Source organism: Mustela nigripes, chromosome 9 (assembly GCF_022355385.1).
Source record: "Mustela nigripes isolate SB6536 chromosome 9, MUSNIG.SB6536, whole genome shotgun sequence".
NCBI lineage: Eukaryota > Metazoa > Chordata > Mammalia > Carnivora > Mustelidae > Mustela > Mustela nigripes.
In genome coordinates this window covers 88,466,884-88,488,154 of record NC_081565.1, presented here as the reverse complement: position 1 = coordinate 88,488,154, position 21,271 = coordinate 88,466,884, and the positions used below count along the sequence as shown (strand labels likewise).

General features: G+C 39.6%; 1 protein-coding gene across 9 annotated transcripts in view; it reads right to left on the bottom strand.

Moving 5' to 3' along the window:
• Positions 1 to 21,271, bottom strand: part of ZNF169 (zinc finger protein 169) — a 60,585-nt gene that overhangs the window by 14,766 nt on the left and 24,548 nt on the right. For 8 of the 9 annotated variants that reach the window (XM_059412071.1, XM_059412064.1, XM_059412065.1 and 5 more), the window contains 2 exons: positions 8,097 to 8,223; positions 7,577 to 7,672 (listed from right to left, as the gene is read on the bottom strand). In XM_059412071.1, coding sequence (XP_059268054.1) covers positions 7,577 to 7,672; positions 8,097 to 8,217 — 217 coding nt within the window. In that variant the 5' untranslated portion in view covers positions 8,218 to 8,223. Of the gene's footprint in view, positions 1 to 7,576; positions 7,673 to 8,096; positions 8,224 to 12,304; positions 12,415 to 21,271 lie in introns of all 9 variants that reach the window. The other variant, XM_059412068.1, reaches the window with a different exon arrangement.

The window sequence follows — 21,271 nt, the reverse complement described above, 5'->3', positions numbered from 1 at the left end:
GCCCGATGTGGGACTCGATCCCAGGACCCTGAGATCATGTCCTGAGCTGAAGGCAGCGGCTTAACCCACTGAGCCACCCAGGCGCCCCTGACTTCAAGACTTCTGATGGTCCTACAGTAATATAGACAGTGTGGTTAAGGACAGGCCTGTTAATGGAAGAAATATAACTGAAAGTGTAAAACAGACCCACACTTATCCAGTCATTGGATTTTCAACAAAACAGTTTAAGGAGGGGAAGGTAAGTCTTTTCAACAAATGATATCCATATGAATGAGAAAAACCTTGATCCCTGCCTCACACCATACACAAAAGTTACTTCAAGATGGACCATAAACTTAAATGTAAAAGCTAAAACTGTATAGCATTTAGAAAATTCAGATTATCTTCATGACAATAAAAATTTAAAAGAAAAATCAGACTTCCTCCAAACATCTGCCAATCAAAAGTAACTGTTAAAGAAAGAACAGAAAAGCTTCAGTCTAAGAAAATTTTTGCAAAATGTACATATGGCAAAGGACTGGTGTCCAGAATTAATAAAGAACTCCCAGAGCTCAACAATTTAAAAAAATGTAATTAAACTGGCAACTAGAAGAAGATCTGAATGGATACTTTACAAAGTAAAGTATATGATATATATTTGAATGAACAAAAAGCATAAAGTGCTTAACATTTAACCATTAGTGAAATAGAAATTAAAGCCCCCATGAGATAGCACTACACACCCATCACAGATACAACGAAAACTGTCTGGAGGATGCGAGACAATGGGAATTCTCTTCTCATATGTTCATGGAAGTGAAAAATGGTACAGCCACTTTGGGAAATGGATACTCATAAAACTGCATATACTGTAGCCATGTGACCCAGTGTATTAGGTTGAATGGTATCCCACCAAAATTCACGTCTATATGAACACGTGAATGTGGACTTACTTTGATATCAGGTCTTCACAGATATGATCAAGTTAAGATGAAGTCATACCAAGTTAGGGTGAGTCTTAATTCAACAAATGCATCCTTACAAAGAGACAGAGATACATAGAAGGAAAAAGGCTGTGTGATCACAAAGGCACAGATTGGAGTGACACAGCAACAAGCCAAGAAATGATAAGGATCGCCAGCAACCACCAGAAACTGGAGACAGGTGAGGAACAGATCTCCCTCAAAACCTCCAGAATAAATCTACCCGGCCAAGAGGTTGATTTTTGAACTTACAGCTTCTGAACTGTGAGAACAGATTTCTTTGAAGTCTCTCAGTTTGTTGTAATATGTTACAGCAATGCTAGGAAACTAAAATACCCAACCTTACTCTAGGTATTTATCCAAAGGAAATGAAAACATGGGTTTCCAAAACAAAATACCTAGCATAAGAATACTAATAACTGCTTTTTCACAATAACTAAGGACTAGAATCCATTAAGGTATCTACCAAGGGGAACGGATAAACAGTTGTATATTTATCTGACGGGATGCCACTGAGCTTTAAAAGGGAACAGAATACTGATGTATGAAACAGCGTGGATGAAGCTCAGAAACTCTGTACTGGAAGAAGCCTACAGTAAAGAGTATTATGATTCCATTCATGAAAAACTGTACAGTGGGAAAAATTAATTTATGGTAAAATCAAGACCAGTGACACCTCTGAGGGATAGGGTGGGGGTTTACTGGGATCGGCCAGAAGGGAGCTATATGGGATGGTAGTAATCTGTTTTTTTATAAAGTTTGGGTTGTAGACATGTACAACTCATGCAAAATTTCACATTTCCTGTAAGTAAATCCTACTTAAATACAAGAAATACAGTACTCTAGGCAATGATACGCATCTGCCCATTGCTCCTGGGGTTAACCACCTTTCACGGCCCTGACTAGCTGAGATGAGCTGCTAGGGAATGCCTCTTAAAATGTAGTGTCTGAAGATGCTTAGGTGGACATCTGAGACCTGAGTCCCTGGGTCCCTGCCTGCCAGCCACCCACATGAGCCAACCCAGGAGACTGTCCCATTCCTCTCACTTGTTAGACTGTCTTTGCCAGGTTCAATGAGTGGTCACATCAGATCTTAAGACACGTCACACCTGTCACCCGCTCTTGAGGAATAAAGGGTGTCTAAGGAGAATGAACAGAGATGCAAGGACATGCCAGAAAGACTTCACAAAATGACAGCCATAGCCACCTATGACCACAGCCTTATATGCTCTTTACCTACCCGTGGGGAAAATACCAGTCTCTTTTCCAAGAAGAGTAAAGCCTTGATCCAGAGCTCTTACTCAGATAGGCTCAGCTATCCAGCTCTCCCTGAGAGAAACTGCTGACACTAAATGTATCACAGTACTAACCAAGGAGATATTGCTAGAAATCTGTCAGAATGGGCAAAATAAAGAGTAGTGCTGACACCAGATGCAGGCAGGAAGGGGGAGGAATGATTACTCAAGACACTGCTAGTGGGGACTGAAATGGTGTGCCCATGAGTATTGCACTTCTTTTTTTTCTTTAAATAAAACTAAACACTTACCATATGACTCAGCAACTGAACTCTTGAGCATTCATCCCAGAAATCAGACCCATGTTCACACACAAACCTGTATAGAAATGTTCAAAGCACCTTCATCTTTAATAGCCGCTGAATGGTTTAACAAACGGAGTCCATTCCTACTATGGAATACTGCTCAGCAGGAAAAGTAATGAAGTATTGGTACAGGCTTAAGTTTGGATCGATCTCAAGAGAACTACACTGAAAAGGCAATCCCAAGTGTAGACTTCTTTTACGAACATTCTTGAAGTGACAAAAATTACAGAGATGGAAAACAGATTAGTGGTTGCAAGAGAGAGATGGTGGGGGTGGGGGGGTTGACTGTGACTACACAAGAGCAGCACAAGGCAGCCGGGTGTCGCAGCTGTTCTGTACCTCTGAATATAGTGACAGTTACAGGAAAGTACATGCAATAAAATTTCACAGAACTAAAGAAACATACATCCCCCACACACATACACAAAAGTGAAGATAAAACTGGTGAAATCTGAGCGCCTGTGTGGCTCAGTGGGTTAAGCCTCTGCCTTCAGCTCGGGTCGTGACCTTGGGGCCCTGGAATCAAGCCCTGCATCGGGCTCTCTTCTGAGCAGGGAGCCTGCTTCCCTCTCTCTCTCTGCCTGCCTCTCTGCCTACTGTGATCTCTGTCAAATAAATAAAATCTTAAAAAAACAAACAAACAACTGGTGAAATCTGAATAAGGTCAGTGCATTGTGTTAAAAACAAAAGGCTGGTTTAATAAGAAAAAACTGTCACTCCATATATGGAATCTGAGAATCAAAATAGACAGACATAGGAGAGGAAGGGGAAAAAAAAGGGAAGCAAACCACAGGAGACTCTTGATTATAGAGAACAAGCTGAGGGTTGCTAGAGGGGAAGAGGGTGGGAAATGGGCTCAATGGGTGGTGGGGATTGAGGAGGGCACTTGTGATGAGCACTTGGTGTTCTATGTTAGTGATGAAAACAATATTAACACTCATGTTAACTTGCTAGAATTTAAATAAAATTTGAACCATTGAAAAAATGTCTGCACTTACTGAGATGAATACAGGGTGTTGTAGGGAATTGCTGAATCACTACATTGTACACCTGAAACTAACGTAATACTGTACGTTAACTAAAATTAAAAACTTTAAAAATTGAAAGACTAAAAAAACACATATATGATCACCTCAAACAGTGCCCAAAAAACATTGCACAAAATCCAACATCCATTCCCAATAAAAACTCTCCGCAAACCAGGAATAGAAATTTTCTGTGCTCATAAAGGGCAGCTATAAAACTTACACTTAGGAGAAAGCATTCTCCAAAAGATCAGGAACAAGGAAAGGGTGTCCAGGCTCACTATTTAAATTCATCATTGCACTGGATGGTCTCGCCTGTGCAATGAGGCACATTTTACTTCTTTACATGTAAAGAATGTAAAGAAGTAAAACTTATTCACAAATAATATGATCATCTATGTAGAAAATGCTATAGGATTTACCAAAAAAGCTATGAGGGCTAAAAAGTAAGTTTTGCAAATTTACTAGATATAAGATCATTATCTGTGGGTTAATTGTATTTCTCTGTACTTTCAACAATTAAAAAGTTTTTTTTTTTCCTTAAGATTTTATTTATTTACTTGAGAGACAGAGTTCACAAGCAGGCAGAGAGGCAGGCAGAGAGAGAGGGGGAAGCAGGCTTCCTGCTGAGCAGAGAGCCCGATGCGGGACTCGATCCCAGGACCCTGGGATCAATACCTGAGCCGAAGGCAGAGGCTTAACCCACTGAGCCACTCAGGTGTCCCTAAAAACTGAGTTTTAACATAGGTTAATTAATAGTATCGAAAATATGAACTACAGAGGAACAAATCTGACAAGAGATATATAGGACCTGTGTACTAAAAATTATAAAACAAGGCTCACAAAAATTAAGTCCCACTAAAAATGGGGACATATACTGTATTCACATATAGGGTGATAAAATATTAATCACATGTAAATTAAGTTATTTGTAAAATGAGGTAGATTTAACTCAATACAAATCAAAATCACAGCAGGATTTTTGGTGAAAATTGCTGATTCTGAAATCCAGATGGTAATGCAAAGAATCTAGAATAATTAAGACAAAATGGAAAGGGAGAAAATGTTGGAGAATTATACTGAGTTCCAAACTTATAAGACTACATTAATCAAGATTATTTGGTATTGGCATCAATAGAGACACGAAAGGATGGGCGGGGGGGGGGGGGGGGTGCTAGAGAAGAGTCCAGGGACTCCTGGGTGGCTCAGTTAAGGCTTCGTTAAATATCTGATTATTGGGGTGCCAAAAGAAACCAAGTTTTTAAATGGGCAAAAGATTTGAGAAGACATTTCACAAGAGATATATATACAGATGGCAAATAAGCACGAGAAGCTTCTCAACATCATCAGTCACTAGGTAAGCGTCAAGTAAAACACAAATGCCACTACACAGCTCTGTGAAAGCCCAAAATTAAAATAATAACACGAAGTTGACAAAGATGTGGAGCATCTGGACCCCTCATACCCTGCTAGGGGGAATGTGAATGGTAGAGCCCCTCTGGAAAACAGTTTTTTAGTTCTGTAAAAAACTAAATAGATACTGTATCCTACAACCCAGCCTTTCCAGTCCCAGGTATTTATCCGAAAGAAATGAAAGACTTGGAATGAATGTTCACACTTATTTTACTTGTATTCATCAAAACTGGAGACTACTCAAATGTTTTTCAATAGGTGAATGGTTAAATAAATTGTGAGAAAAACTGAAAAATAATTAAGATGTTATAAATAAATGAATAAATAAATAGTGATATTATATAATGGAACACTATTCAGCAGTAAGAAGTGAACTATAATTCACACAACATTATGGATGAACTTCAAAATAACTGTTGAGGGTGCCTGGGTGGCTCAGTGGGTTAAGCCATTGCCTTCGGCTCGGGTCATGATCTCGGGGTCCTGGGATCGAGTCCCACGTCGGGCTCTCTGCTCAGCAGGGAGCCTGCTTCCCTCTCTCTCTCTGCCTGCCTCTCTGTCTACTTGTGATTTCTCTCTGTCAAATAAATAAATAAAATATTTTTTAAAAAATAAAAAAAAACAAAATAACTGTTGAGTGAAAGAATCTGGTATATATTCTGAATTACTCAATTTATATTAATTCTAGAAAATGTGAACACATGTAAAATGATAGAAAGCAGATCAGTGGTCAGCCGGGTACGGGGAGGAGGAGGAACAGAGGGTAAGACAGGCAGGGAAAGGAGACACGGATTATAAGGCACAAGGAAACTTTGGGGTGACAGGTATGCTTGGCATTTGGATTGTGGCAATGTTTTCATAGTTACATACATATGTCAAAACAATAAATTTGTGCTTTAAATATGTGTAGTCTAGGGGCCCCCAGGTGGCTCAGTCAGTTAAGCAACTACCTTTGGCTCAGGTCATGATCCCGGCGTCCTGGGATCAAGCCCTGTGTTGGGCTCCCTGCTCAGCGGGGAGTCTGCTTCTCTCTCTGCCCCCCTTCACCCCTGCTCATGCTCACTTGCTTTTTCTCTCAAATACATAAATATGTGTGTCTAATATATTTTGATAATATACCTCATAATCATCTCTTAACTATTATACTGTAACACCTTATAACATATTTTTGTTATGCCAAAATTATAGCTTATATAATAGTTAGTTCTCCTTAAAAAAAGCACTGAGTTCGCTATGAAATACAAGTCCAGATATATGGTTGTATTTAGAAGCAAAATAAAATGCCAGGACTATTAAAAGAATAAAAAAGCTAAGTCAGCTAAAAAAAAAAATTATTCTTACCTCCAGACATTCACATAAAATTAATTCCCACTGCATTAAAGACCTGAATGTTCCCTGAATTTATATGGGATTCATATAATCATAACAGAAACAGCCCAAATGAAAAGCAGGAAAACTCTCTGAGCAGACAAATCACCAAACATAGGAAAAGGTACTCCTGCTCCAACAACATAGGAAAAGATACTCCTGCTCCCTGAAAAAGCAAAGCCCCTCTAAGGTTTCACTGCAAAAGGAAGAGATGACTGGAAAATGAGGTCTGACAATACCTAGTCCTGGTGAGGATGTGTAACAAGAACCTCCAGGCTACCCATGCCTAAGAACCAGCTGCTATGCTCCTAGATACACACCTGGAGAAACTCTTCCCCTTGTTTCCACGGAAATAACAAGAATATATAGCATTATTTAATAGCCAAATATTGGAAATACATGTTCAAAAGAAGGGAACTGATAATTCAACAGCATTAAAATAGAAATATTCATTATAATGGAATCAATGTAACAGTTTTTAAAAGTATAAACTAAATCACATTTTAACATGATTCTCACATAAAGACAGTAAAAAGGCATGTTCCAGAAGGATGTGTACATTGCAATACTATGTGTAGAGACATTTATGAACATGCAAACACTATATGGCTGAAGGACCCATCAGATGGGGTAAAAAGGGTCAAGGCACATGAGAATGCTCATGTGGAAAATGGATTCTCAGGGTGGGTGGAGAGCAAGACAAACCAGGGAAGGGGCAGGGACTGTTTTCTGGTCTGTAACGCCTGTCTCTGAGACCACAGGGAAGGCACACAGGAACTCATCATACAATTCTATACACCCTGGTGTAATCTTAAATAATCCATCATAAAAGAAACAAGGTTATGGGGATTTATGGAGTGGAACTGATGCACTAAGAAGTTACCAGGTTAAGAACAGAAACAGCAGTGTCTCCCAGGGGCAGAAGACTCCGTGTCAGAGGCCAAACGCTATGCAGAGTCAACCAACAAAAGCCAAGAACGCGGAGATCAGCGAACTAGAAAAGGTGCTGGGAAAGAGATGCCACATGAGGGAATGAGACTGCCTGGGGGGAAAGAGGATGCCAGGGCAGCCCCCTCTGGGTGAGCAGGCCGGCAGGGCACGGGGCCCGAAGAAGAGCGCTCCCCAGAAATCCAGGTGCCCTCCTCCTTCCGGATCTGCTGAGAGCCTCACTGCCCGGTCTCCTCGTCTGCCCCCTGCTTCCCACTCACCTGGACGAAGGTCCAGAAGACATTCGCTCTCCTCTCTCCAGGGCTCCTCCCCTTGTTCCAGCTGTGTGATGAGTCTGGGTTTGGAAAAGGCAATTCCTACTCACAGGGAAAGAAACCAAGGTGACCCTAGGTTAGAGGCTTAAGAGGCTATGGCAGAACTCAGTCAACAAGCAAATGCAATAACCCAAAAGGAGCCAGGGAAGCACGGGGAGGTGTGCAAAGGCTCTCTGAGCACTGAGAAAGGATGAGTAAAGGGAGGGGGGGAATTCTGGATCTAAAGGCAGTACACTGTGGTTAAGTGAATACTGGGATTCCCAGATCTGAAGGAAAATCACTGTGGAGGAGGGGCCCAGCCTTGGAAGAGGCCTGGCAATTCAGTGTTAGACCGTATACCCCCAGACATTCTCTGGGGGTACAGGGAAAATACTATTTTCCTTTCTGAGTCAAAAGCATGGCAGCTGGTACATAAAATCTTAAGATGTCCACAGGCAGTCTGAGACCTGAGACAAGCTGTCCTTACCCAGTGATACCAAGTGACTGTAGTTCTCCAGCATTACATCCCGGTATAGGGTCCTCTGAGCAGGACTCAGTAACTTCCACTCCTTCTGGGTGAAGGCCACAGCCACATCCCTGAAGGCCATTAATGCCTGTAACACAAACACATTCCTGCTCACCCAGAAGCCAGCCACATGCACTAGTCAACCTAAGCCACTAACCAGGGCCAAATCAGAAAGAATGCTGGTGTGGGGCACCCCGGTGAGTTTCACAGATCCCGCTTTTAACCCAAACTCTTAGTGCCATGTGTTCAAGACTATTATTAACCTTCTTCTCACATTGCTCATAGGTCTAGTTAGGGGTCCTCTCCTTTCTTCTTTTGATCTTATGTCTATGATGCTGTCAAAAACACAGCTTTGATTGGCTATAGTTTAAGTCTTGAAATCAGCTAGCCTCATGCCTCCCACCTTATTCTTCATTTTAAAGGTTATTTTAGCTATTCTAAGACATATCCTTTCCATATAAATGTTAGAATCTTGATCTGTATCTACAAAACAAAACAAAAACCTTGTTGGAATTTTGACAAGATTTTCATGAGCCTTTATATTAATTTGAGGAGACCTAACATCTTTACTACATTGATTCTTCAAATCCATGAATATGGTATGTCTCTCCATTTACTGAGATGTTCTTTAATTTCTTTCATCAGCATTTTGTGGTTTTCAGCATACAAATTCATGTATGTTTTGTTAGATTGATACCTAAAAACTTCTAATGCTGTTATATTTTTAATTTCAGTGACACTTTCATTGATAGGATATAGAAGTACAGTTTACTGTTTACCTTAAATCCTGCAGCATGACTGAACTCACTTAGTTCTATGATTTTTTTTTCCTCCTACATTCCTTGAGATTTTCTACATAGACAAGCATGGCATCTGCATATAGGGCCAGATTTATTTCTTCCCTTATATAAATCTATATGCGTTTTCTTTCCTCTTCTTGCTTTATTACAGTACTAACAGCATAATAAAGAGTGGTAAAAGCAGACATCTTTGCCTTATTCTTGACATAAGGAGGAAAGTGTTATGTCTCACAGCATTAAGAATACTGTTCCACGGGGCGCCTGGGTGGCTCAGTGGGTTAAGCCGCTGCCTTCAGCTCAGGTCATGATCTCAGAGTCCTGGGATCGAGTCCCGCATCGGGCTCTCTGCTCAGCGGAGAGCCTGCTTCCCTCTCTCTCTCTGCCTGCCTCTCCATCTACTTGTGATTTCTCTCTGTCAAATAAATAAATAAAATCTTAAAAAAAAAAAAAAAAAAGAATACTGTTCCACAATGAGATACCATGCCATACTCACTGGGATAGCTATTACCAAAGAAAAGGGAAAGAATAAATTCTGGCAGAGTGTGGGGAGACAATGGAACCTTTGTGCATTTCTTGTAGGAAATGTAAAATGGTGTGGTTTCTGTGAAAAAGTCCAGCAGTTCCTCATACAGTAAATGTACAATGGACCCTACGATCCAGCAATTCCACTCTTAGCTATCTACCACTCTATATTTACACACCAAAGTCTCTAATGGCATTATTCACAATAGCTCAAATGTCCATCAACAGATAAATAAAATGTGGTATATGCATACAATGGCATATATTCAGCCTTAAAAAGCAAGGAGATTCTGATACATTCAACATCAAGGATTAGCCTTGAAAACATTATGCTACATGAAATATGCCAGTCACAGGACAAAAAGTGTTTGATTTCACTTACAGCAGGTACACAGGTACTTAGCGACAAAGTGAAAAAGAGGCTACCAAGAGCTGGGAGGAACGAGGAATGAGTCCATTTTTAATGAACTGAATTTCAGTTTGGGAAGATGAAGCAGTACTGGACCTGGAGAATGGGAATGGTTTTACAACAGTGTGAATATACTTAATACCACTGAACTGTACATTTAAAATTGGTTAAAACAGTAAATTTTATATTATGTATACCTCAGCAAATTAAAAAAAAAAAAAGGTTAGGTAAATGGCCAAGAAAAGCCTCACTGAGGAAAGAAAAAAAGTTAGATATAGATTTTTTGGTAGATGTCCCTACTCAAGTAGAGGAGTTCCCCTGCATTCCTTTTGTTACAAGAATTTTTTTTCCCCACTATGGTTATTGTTGAATTCTGTCAAATAAATGCCTTTACTGCATCAACTGATACAATCATGTGGTTTTTCTTTTTAGTTTATTAATATGGTGGATTACACTAAGTTTCAAATATGAAACTAGTCTTACATTCCTAAAGTAAACTGTACTTGGTAATAGCATGTAATTATTTTGGTATCAATGTAATATGTGCTCCGTAGAATGAACTGTTAAGTGTTTCCGCTTCTATTTTCTGGAAGAAGTCATATAGCACTTGTGTTAAATGTTCTTTAAAGATCTGGCAGTAAAAACATCTGGGCCCGTAGAGTTCTTCTGTAGGAATTTTTAGATTGCAAATTAGACTTCCTTAATAGTTACAAAGCTGTTCAAATTACTCCATATTGGGTGGGTTTTGGTAGTTTGTTTTTCATGGAAGCAGTTCGTTTCAGCTAAGTTGTGAAGTATATGGGTCGATATTCTTTTCGTGGCTTCAGAGTATGTAGAGATAAACTTTGTTTCTTTCTTTTCTTTTTTTTAAAAGATTTTATCTATTAGAGAGAGGGAGAGAGAGAACGCGTGTGCACATGAGATTTGGAGGGCTAGGGGAGACTCCCTGCTGAGCCAGTAGCCCAATGTGGGACTAGATCCTGGGACTCAGAGATCATGACCTGAGCCAAAGGCAGATGCTTAACTGACTGAGCCACCCAGGCGCCCCTTTGTATCATTCTTGATATGGTGATTTGTGTCTACTCTTTTTTTTTTCCTTCTTAGTCTTGCTAGAAGTTGTTTCAATGTTACTGTTTTCAGAAGAGCAGCTGATTTCTGCCTTTAACATTATTATTTCCTTCTATTTGTTTTCCTGAGTGTACTTTGCTCTTATTTTTCTAGGTTCCTGAGGTAGAAGCTTATTGACTTGAGACTCTTACTCTTTTCTAACATACATATTCAGTGCTGTATTCCAGATACTTTGATATATTGTATTTTCTTCTCCATTCTCTTCCATGTATATTTTTATTTCTCTTGAAATTTCATTTTTGATGCATGGATAACTTAGAAGTGTGTAGCTTATTCTGTAAGTGCTTAGAGGCTTTTCTGTCATCTTTCTCTTACTGATTTCAAGTTTGATTCTGTTGTCAGAAAACACACTTTGTCTGTAATCAGTTCTCTACTTTTGTTAAGATAAACAAATACTTGTGTTTTATGTATTGTTTTATGGCTCAGGATATGTCTACCTTAGTATGTTTTTGTGGGCATCTGAAAAGAATATGTATTCTACTATTGTTGGGTGACGTGTTCTGTAAAGATCACATTCTCTTGGTTGATGTTATTGACAAAAACTCTTCACTGATTTGGGGTCCACTATTTCCATCATTGAGAGAAGGGTGTTAAAGTCTCCCAATCGTTGATTTGTCTATTTCTTCTTTCAGTTTTCTCTTCAAATACGGTGAACTGTTATGTGATGCAGACATATTAAGGATCACGGTCTTCCTGGAATTGACCATTTATCACCCTGTATCTGGTAACTTTCCTTGCTCTGAAGTCTGCCTTACTTGATTTAATATATACCCACTCCAGCTTTCCTTTGGTTAATGTTTGCATGATTTTTTTTATCCTTTTAACTTGCTTATGTTACAATGTTTGAAGTTTCATTTAGACAAAATATAGGGTTTGTTGTTGTCATTGCTGCTATTTCTTACTCTACTATGCCAGTCCCTCTTTTGGCTGGTGTATTTAGATCATTTTATTCTTTTTGCTTTTCTTTTTACTGACTTCTTTTGGGTTACTCGGACTTTTTTTTTTTTTTTTTTTTAAAGAATTCTATTTTGATTTCTCCAGTGCTGTGTATTTTTTATATAACATTTCTAGTAGCTATTCTAGGAGCTACATTATATACATATAACTAATCAGTCTACTGGTATCTTCATTTTCCAGTTTAAGGAAGTACAGAAACTTTTACTTCCCATTACATCCTCTTGCCCTTCTGGTAATCTTAAATATTTCCTCTCTATCTTTAGAATCACATCAGACTGTGTAATAATTTTTGCATCAACCATCAAAATTAGTTTAGAAAATTCATGTGCAAGAGGAGTGCCTCCTATATTTACCTATATTTTTCCTGTGCTTTCTTCCTGATGGTGTCAGGGGTCCCCAAGGCCACCCCCAGGTTTGATGTTCACTAGGACTTGCAAGAATCATCATATGGTTGTACACATGGCTACAAACAAAGGGATACAAAGCAAAATCACCAGAGAGAAATGGTACAAAAGCCAACATCTAAAGGAAATCAGGAACAAGCATCCAAGAATACTCTCCCAGTGGAGTAATACATGACCCACTTAACTCCACCACCAAGGACCTGTGACAACATGTGTTAAACACTGTCTAATAAGGAAGCTCATTAGAGGCTCACTGCCCAACTTTTTTAGTAGGGACTGGTCACAGGCTCTTTCAGCATAAACCCATCAGTTTGCATAGTTTTTGCAAACTATGCAACTATAGTCAACCATTCTTACCAATTCTGAGAATGGTGCTAACCTCCCAGAAATGCAAGATCCCAAGGATCTTGCCGAAGGATCATCTTGCAAGCAGGATTTAAGAATAACAGTCTGAAGCCTGTTATGTTAACTGTTTACTGTACACAGATGCTCCAAGTTTCCTTCTTTTATTGTTTCCTTTTTGTTTCTAAAATTGCATCTGTCCATGCTCCTAGAGACAAATTCTGTTTTCCTCCATCTGAAAAATGTCCTGATTTTCCCTTCATTTCTATACCAAATGAAATATCTTTCATTTGGTATAGAACTTGGGGTTGACAATTCCTTTCTTCCAGGATAGATCTACTATCATAGTGACAGATCATATGGTGGTTCTCTTTTCATGTTTTTGAGGTGTCTCCAGACGTCTTCCACAATGGCGCCTTTCATTCCCACCAACAGTGCATGACACTTGTTATTTCTGGTAAAACCCAATCTGACTGGTGCAAAACCTCATTAAGGTTTTTGCTTTGTTTTGTTTTGTTTTTTTAAGATTTATTTTAGAGAGAGCATGCATGTAAGTGGAAGGATGGCAAAAGGGAGAGAGCGAACCTCAAGCAGACTCCCTGCTGAGTGCTCCAGTGTTAAATTTTCTTTCTAATGGTTTAGTTACTGTTTTGTGTCCTTCCATTTTGCCTGAAGCATTTTTTGTAGATCAGGCCTACTGTTAATGAGCTCTCTCTGGTTTTTTGGTTTTGTTTTGAAATCTGGAAACCTCTTATTTCTCCTGCATTTTTTTTTAAGATTTATTTATTTGACAGAGATCACAAGTAGGCAGAGAGGCAGGCAGCATTGGGGATAGGGGGGAGTAGGCTCCCTGCTAAGCCTGTGGGGCTTGATCCCAGGACCCTGAGAGCATGACCTGAGCTGAAGGCAGAGGCTTTAACCCACTGAGGCACCCAGGCACCCCTCTCCTTCATTCTTGAAGGATAATTTGCTGGATATAGAAATCTTAGTTGACAGTCTTTCTTCCAAGACCTTCAATAGGTTATCCTACTGACTGGTGGTCTCCATGATTTCTAATGAGAAATCAGCTCTTAATCTTACTGAAAAACCCTTCCTAGTAGGTAACAGATATCTTCTTGCTGCTTTCAAAATCCTATCTTGGTGTATGGATTTTGATAATTTTGACTACATGTCTGGGTGTGGATCTGAGTTTATCCTACTTGGAGTTTACTAAGCTTCTTAGATGTATGGCTTTATGGCTGTTTTTTAAAGCAAGTTTGGGGAGTGTCTGGATATTTCTTAAAGTTTTCTATCCCTCTCCTTTCCCTCTGCAATTCCCACTATGTATATGTAAGTACATCTGTTGGTGTCTCACAGGTCTCTTAGGTTCTGTGCATTTTTCAATGTTCTTTTTTTTCCTGCTCCTCAGAGTGGATAATCTCAGTTTAGGTATTTTCAAATTCACTAACTCTATTTTGCCTGCCTAATATGCTATTAAACTCCCAAAACAAGTTTTTCACTTCAGTTGTACTTTGCAGCTCCAGAAGTTCTGTATGACTCCTTTTTATAATTTCTTCATTGATATTCTGTCTCTTCAAACACTGTTGGCCCAATTCCTTTTAGTTCCACGTTTATGGCTTCCTTTAGCTCTTTGTGTATATTTGATATAGTTAATAGGCGGGCAGTTTAAAACGCTGCTGCACTCTTCTGCCACAAAGTAGGAGCTTCTTTCTTCACCAAATTTTCCACTTTTGACTAGGTTCCCAAGTTTGACAAAACATAATTCTGGCAGATTTCAGCAGCTCATCAGTTGCTTTGTGGCAGGCGCAGAGCCACATATTTCACTTCCTCCACCCTTTTGATGTCACAGTGCAATTTCTTCTTTGATGTAAGGAGCAGTGAAGAAATGTGAAGAAATGTGTTGGTTAGTTTCTAAATACTTGAGATTTACTTAGGTATCTTATTATTGGTTTCTAATTCAATTGGAGTTACAGAATATAAGTTGTATTCTACAAATCCCTTCAAATTCACTAGGTCTATCTTGCTGAGCATACCAAACCTATTTGAAAAAAATGTGTATTCTGCAGTTGCACAGTGTAGTGTTCTGTAACTACTGATCAAGATGATGTAGTTGCTAGTTTTCTTTAGATCATATATGTCTCTACTGACTTTTTACCTACTTGTCTTATCAACTGCTCACTGGGGATTAAATTCCCTGTAATAGTACAGTTGCCTTTTTTCCTTTAATTCTATCAAGTATTTTAAAGCTTTGTTATTCGACACATGCATACATACTGGTATGTCTTCCTGCTAAAGTGACTCTTTTATCATTCAGAAATGGTTATCTTTCCCTTTGTGTTAAAGTTGATTTTATCTGATTTGCTACAATTTCCTTTTCCACATTGAGCATAGTTAAAAGAGACTTTAAAGTTCTTATCTAATCATTTCATCCATAGGCTGAATTATGGTCTGTGAATTATACCTCAAAAAAATTAAAATTTGAAAGATGGCTAAGATTCAGAACAGTCAAGAAAAGAATAGAGGGCTAAGAATCTAAATGAAGTATGTAGGGAGGTGCAGGTAGGAGATGCCATGAACAGAGGAAGAGAAGAAAAATGTCCATGATGTAGGTAAGGAGAAGCACCTGGCAGGAGAGAAAGGTAGTTAGTGGTAGAAGAGAAAGCAGAGGTGTTGTAGTATCCTGCGAATCGTTTTGAAAGCAGACAAAAGAACATATTCTACTACACAGTTGTAGCTCATACAATTTAAATTACTTATATCTTCTCATTTGGCATATTTTCTGGAGTGAAGAACTGTCACACTACAATTGATTTCATGAACAAAATTTCCCACCATAGGTTACCAAGGGGCAACAGGGTGGCTCAGTCAGTTGGGCATCCCACTCTTGATTTCAGCTCAGATCATAATCTGAGGATTGTGGGATCGAGCCTCACATCAGGTTCTGCACTCAGTGGAGAGTCTGCTTAAGAGTCTCCCTCTCCCACTGTCCCTCGCCCTACTTGGGTGCTCTCTCCCCACTCCACATAAATAAATCTTAAGAAAAAAAAAAGGTTCTCAAACATTGGAAAAAGTTAAATTTTGCAATCACTGAGAAACAGTGGGATGGGACAATGAAAACCTGTAAAGAGCCATATATTTAAATGTGAATGTTTCTTTCTTCTTCTTTTTCTTCTTCTTCTTCTTATGTTCAGTTAACCAATATATAGTAATTAGTTTGGGGGGGGGGGTTTGACAGAGAGAGATCACAAGTAGGCAGAGAGTGAGAGGGGAAGCAGGCTCCCTGCTGAGCAGAGAGCCCGATGCGGGGCTTGATCCCAGGACCCTGAGATCATGACCTCAGCCAAAGGCAGAGGCTTAACCCACTGAGCCACCCAGGCACCCCGATAATTAGTTTTTGATGTAGTGTCCAACAATTCATTAGTTGTGTATAACACCCAGTGCTTATCATAACTTAACCTGCCTCCTTAATACCCATCACCCAGATACCCCATTCCCCCCCAACCTCCCTTTCCACAACCCTCAGTTTGTTCCCCAGAGTCAAGAGTAGCTCATGACTTGTCTCCCTCTCTGATTTCTTCCCAGTTTTCCCTCCCTTCCCCTGTGGTTCTCCATGCTACTCCTTATGTTCCACACATGAGTGACACCATATTATAATTGTCTTTCTCTGGTTGTCTTATTTAAGCATAATTCCCTCCAGCCCCACCCACGTCAATGCAAACAGTAGGTATTCATCCTTTCTGGTGGCCGAGTAATATTCCATTATATATATGAACCACATCTTTTCCCATTCATCTGTTGAAGGACATCTCAGCTCCTTCCACAGTTTGGCTATTGTGGACTATTGCTATGAACATTGGGGTACATATGCCCCTTCTTTTCACTACATCTGTATCTTTGGGATAAATATCTAGTAGTGCAATTGCTGGGTCATAGGGTAGCTCTATTGTTAACTTCTTGAGGAAACTCCATACTGTTTCCCAGAGTAGCTGTACCAGCTGGCATTCCCACTAACAATGTAAGAGGGTTCCCCTTTCACTACATCCTCACCAACATTTGTTATTTCCTGTTTTGTTGATTTTAGCCATCCAAAGTGGTGTAAGGTGGTATCTCAATGTGGTTTTGATCTGTATTTCCCTGATGGGTAGTGATGCTGAATATTTTTTCATGTCTGTTAGCCATTTGTATGTCTTCTGCCCATTTCTTGACTGGATTCTTTATTTTTTTGGTCGCTGAGTTTAAGAAGTTCTTTATAGATCTTGGCTATCAACCCTTTATCTGAAATGTCACTTGCAAATATATTCTTTCATTCCGTGGGCTGCCTCTTAGTTTGGTTGACTATTTCCTTTGCTGTGCAGAAGCTTTTTATCTTGATGAAGTCCCTTCCCTTGCCTTTAGAAACTTGTCTTGAAAGAAATTGCTGTGGCTGATGTTGAAGAGATTACTGCCTATGTTCTCCTCTAGGAGTTTGATGGATTCTTGGGTTTCTTCACCTTTAAAGATCTGACACTGGGGTAGTCACTAGATCAATTTTATCATTAAAATCTCAAATATGTGCATAGACCAAAGATCCTACTTTCCAATGACAAGAATAAATGAAATGTACATCAACTGATGAATGATGAATGAAAAAACAACAGAAATATTATTGATATGGGCTACAACATGAATGGACCTTGAAAATATTATGCTAAGTGAAAGAAAACAAATACAAAAACCACATATTATATGGTTTCATTTATATGAAGTACCCAGAAAAAACAAATTTATAGAGAAAGAAAATAGATGAGCACTTGCCAGTGGTTAGGAAGGGAAGAAAAGGGAGTGACTCCTAATGGGTGTGCACTTTCTTTGGGGGTTACGAAAACATTATGGAATTAGTGGTGAGGGTGGCACAACTTTTGTGAATATACTAAAATCTACAAACTGTAGATTTTGAAAGAGTGAATTTTATTGGATGTGAATTATACCTCAATAAAGGAACTTTTAAATGTTTAACTCCCGTGACAAACACCTAAATAAGTTAGGAGTTTTATAAGAATGGAGACTGTGCTGTGGATATCACTGTTTGTTGACTAAAGGCTCCCTCACACAGCAGACATTCAAAACAATTTCTTAAGATTCAATGAAAGAGTGCTAATTTCTTACTAGTTAACAACCTGTAGGTCCAGCCCTGATCTATGTCACAACCCTAAAGCATATTCCAATTTCTTCTATCAGGCCAAACTCCTTAGACATGGCCAAATACCATGTGTATATATGGCCAACAATATATTCATTTAGAATACAGGTCAAAAGATTTTATGTAATTCAGATCAGATACATACCAAAGTACATGGAAATGCAATTTAAAGAATCCTAAAATATGTAATTTCTATGCCTCAAACAGAAAAACAAACCCCTTTATGCTCCCCCCCCCCCCCAAAAAAAAAAGTTAAGATTGTTTTGGGTGCCTGGGTGGCTCAGCTGGTTAAGCATCCAACTCTTGATTTCAGCTCAGGTCATGTCAGGGTTGTGGGATTGGGCTCCACATCGGGCTTCATGCTGGGCATGGAATCACTTAAGATTCTCTCTTGCCCTCTGCCCCTCCTCTTAAAAAAAAAAAAAAAAGTTTGGACTGTGGTCCCTTTCTGAAACAAGTAGGTTTGCATGCCTGACACTCTTCCAGGTATGGAAATTTCATCTTAAAAAACTTAGCATTTCAGACACTTAAGCCCTCACATCAATTTCTCATAAGGATATAAATAAAAGAAAAAAATGTATATTGAGTGATACTGGTCACAGACAGGATGAGATTCAGGGTGTGCTAAGGATCCCACAGGAAGTGGCAGAGTAGGGATGGAAAAAGTGAGCAAGTGCTACATTCCATTTTGGCCAAGAATGCTTCTCTATTAACATCATAAACGATAAAGTGAAACATCAGAAGTTTTCTCTCTTAAGTAACATTCTGAATTGCATGTGCTACATAAACTTTTTCCCTCAAAGGTATAAAATATTTGAAAACTGGAGGGGAGGAGTCAAGATGGCGGAGAAGTAGCAGGCTGAGACTACTTCAGCTAGCAGGAGATCAGCTAGATAGCTTATCTAAAGATTGCAAACACCTGCAAATCCATCGGCAGATCGAAGAGAAGAACAGCAATTCTGGAAACAGAAAAACAACCACTTTCTGAAAGGTAGGACCGGCGGAGAAGTGAATCCAAAGCGACAGGAAGATAGACCCCGGGGGGAGGGGCCGGCTCCCGGAAAGCGGTGGAGCAACAGAGCACAAAATCAGGACTTTTAAAAGTCTGTTCCGCTGAGGGACATCGCTCCAGAGGCTAAACCGGGGCAAAGCCCACGCGGGGTCAGCGAGACCTCAGGTCCCCCAGGGTCACAGAAGGATCGGGGGTGTCTGAGTGGCACAGAGCTTGCGGGTATTGGAACGGGAAGGCCGGCTACAGAGACAGAGCCGACAGTAAGCTCGCAGCTCGGGGTTACCTTGAACTGGTCGCAGGTTCGGTGAGCTCGGAGCGAGGGGGGAGGTCAGACAGGAGTAACTGGGCGCCGTTCTCTGAGGGCGCACTGAGGAGTGGGGCCCCGGGCTCAGGAAACAAAAGATTCTGAAAGCAAACCCGAGCGGATTACTCACCCCGGCCCCTGATAAGGGCAGTGCAATTCCGTCTGGGGCAAAGACACTTGAGAATCACTACAACGGGCCCTCCCCCAGAAGATCAACAAGAAATCCAGCTGAGACCAAGTTCACCTACCAAGGAGTGCGGTTTCAATACCAAGGAGAACAGCAGAATTCCAGAGGAGGAGAAAACAAAGCACAGAACTCATGGCTTTCTCCCCGTGGTTCTATTTGTTTTGCAGTTAATTTAATTTTTTTCTTTTTCATTATTTTTTTCTCTCTTCTTCTGCTAAAATTTTTTTTAACTTTTACCCTTTTCTTTTTTAACGTTTTTTAACTAGTTTATCTAATATATATTCTTTTCCTTTTTATATTTTTCTTTATTCGTTTTCTTTTTTTAAATTCTTTCTTTAATTTTTTTTATTTTTTTCTTTTATTTATTTTTTCTTTCTTTCTTTTTGAACCTCTTTTTATCCCCTTTGTCCCCCCTCACAATTTGGGATCTCTTCTGATTTGGTTAAAGCATATTTTCCTGGGGTTGTTGCCACCCTTGCCACCTTGCTCCTTCATATACTCTTATCTGGACAAAATGACAAGGCGGAAAAATTCACCACAAAATAAAGAACAAGAGGCAGTACCGAAGGCTAGGGACCTAATCAATACAGATACTGGTAATATGTCAGATCTAGAGTTCAGAGTGACAATTCTCAAGGTTATAGCCGGGCTCGAAAAAGGCATGGAAGATATTAGAGATATAAAAGCCCTTTCTGGAGAAATAAAAGAACTAAAATCTAGCCAAGTTGTAATCAAAAAAGCTATTAACGAGGTGCAATCAAAAATGGAGGCTCTCACTGCTAGGATAAATGAGGTAGAAGAAAGAATTAGTGATATAGAGGACCAAATGACAGAGAATAAAGAAGCTGAGCAAAAGAGGGACAAACAGCTACTGGACCACGAGGGAAGAATTCGAGAGATAAGTGACACCATAAGACTAAACAACATTAGAATAATTGGGATTCCAGAAGAAGAAGAAAGAGAGAGGGGAGCAGAAGGTATACTGGAGAGAATTACTGGGGAGAATTTCCCCAATATGGCAAAGGGGACGAGCATCAAAATTCAGGAGGTTCAGAGAACACCCTCAAAATGAGTAAGAATAGGCCCACACCCCGTCACCTAATAGTAAAATTTACAAGTGTTAGTGACAAAGAGAAAATCCTGAAAGCAGCCCGGGAAAAGAAGTCTGTAACATACAATGGTAAAAATATTAGATTGGCAGCTGACTTATTCACAGAGACCTGGCAGGCCAGAAAGAGCTGGCATGATATTTTCAGAGCACTAAACGAGAAAACATGCAGCCAAGAATACTATATCCAGCTAGGCTATCATTGAAAATAGAAGGAGAGATTAAAAGCTTCCAGGACAAACAAAAACTGAAAGAATTTGCAAACACCAAACCAGCTCTACAGGAAATATTGAAAAGGGTCCTCGAAGCAAAGAGAGAGCCTGAAAGTAGTAGATCAGAAAGGAACAGAGACAATATACAGTAACAGTCACCTTACAGGCAATACAATGGCACTAAATTCTTATCTCTCAATAGTTACCCTGAAAGTTAATGGGCTAAATGCCCCAATCAAAAGACAAAGGGTATCAGAATGGATAAAAAAACAAAACCCATCTATATGTTGCCTCCAAGAAACTCATTTTAAGCCTGAAACCACTTCGAGATTTAAAGTGAGGGGATGGAAAAGAATTTACCATGCTAATGGACATCAGAAGAAAGCAGGAATGGCAATCCTTATATCAGATCAATTAGATTTTAAGCCAAAGACTATAATAAGAGATGAGGAAGGACACTATATCATACTCAAAGGGTCTGTCCAACAAGAAGATCTAACAATTTTAAATATCTATGCCCCCAACGTGGGAGCAGCCAACTATATAAACCAATTAATAACAAAATCAAAGAA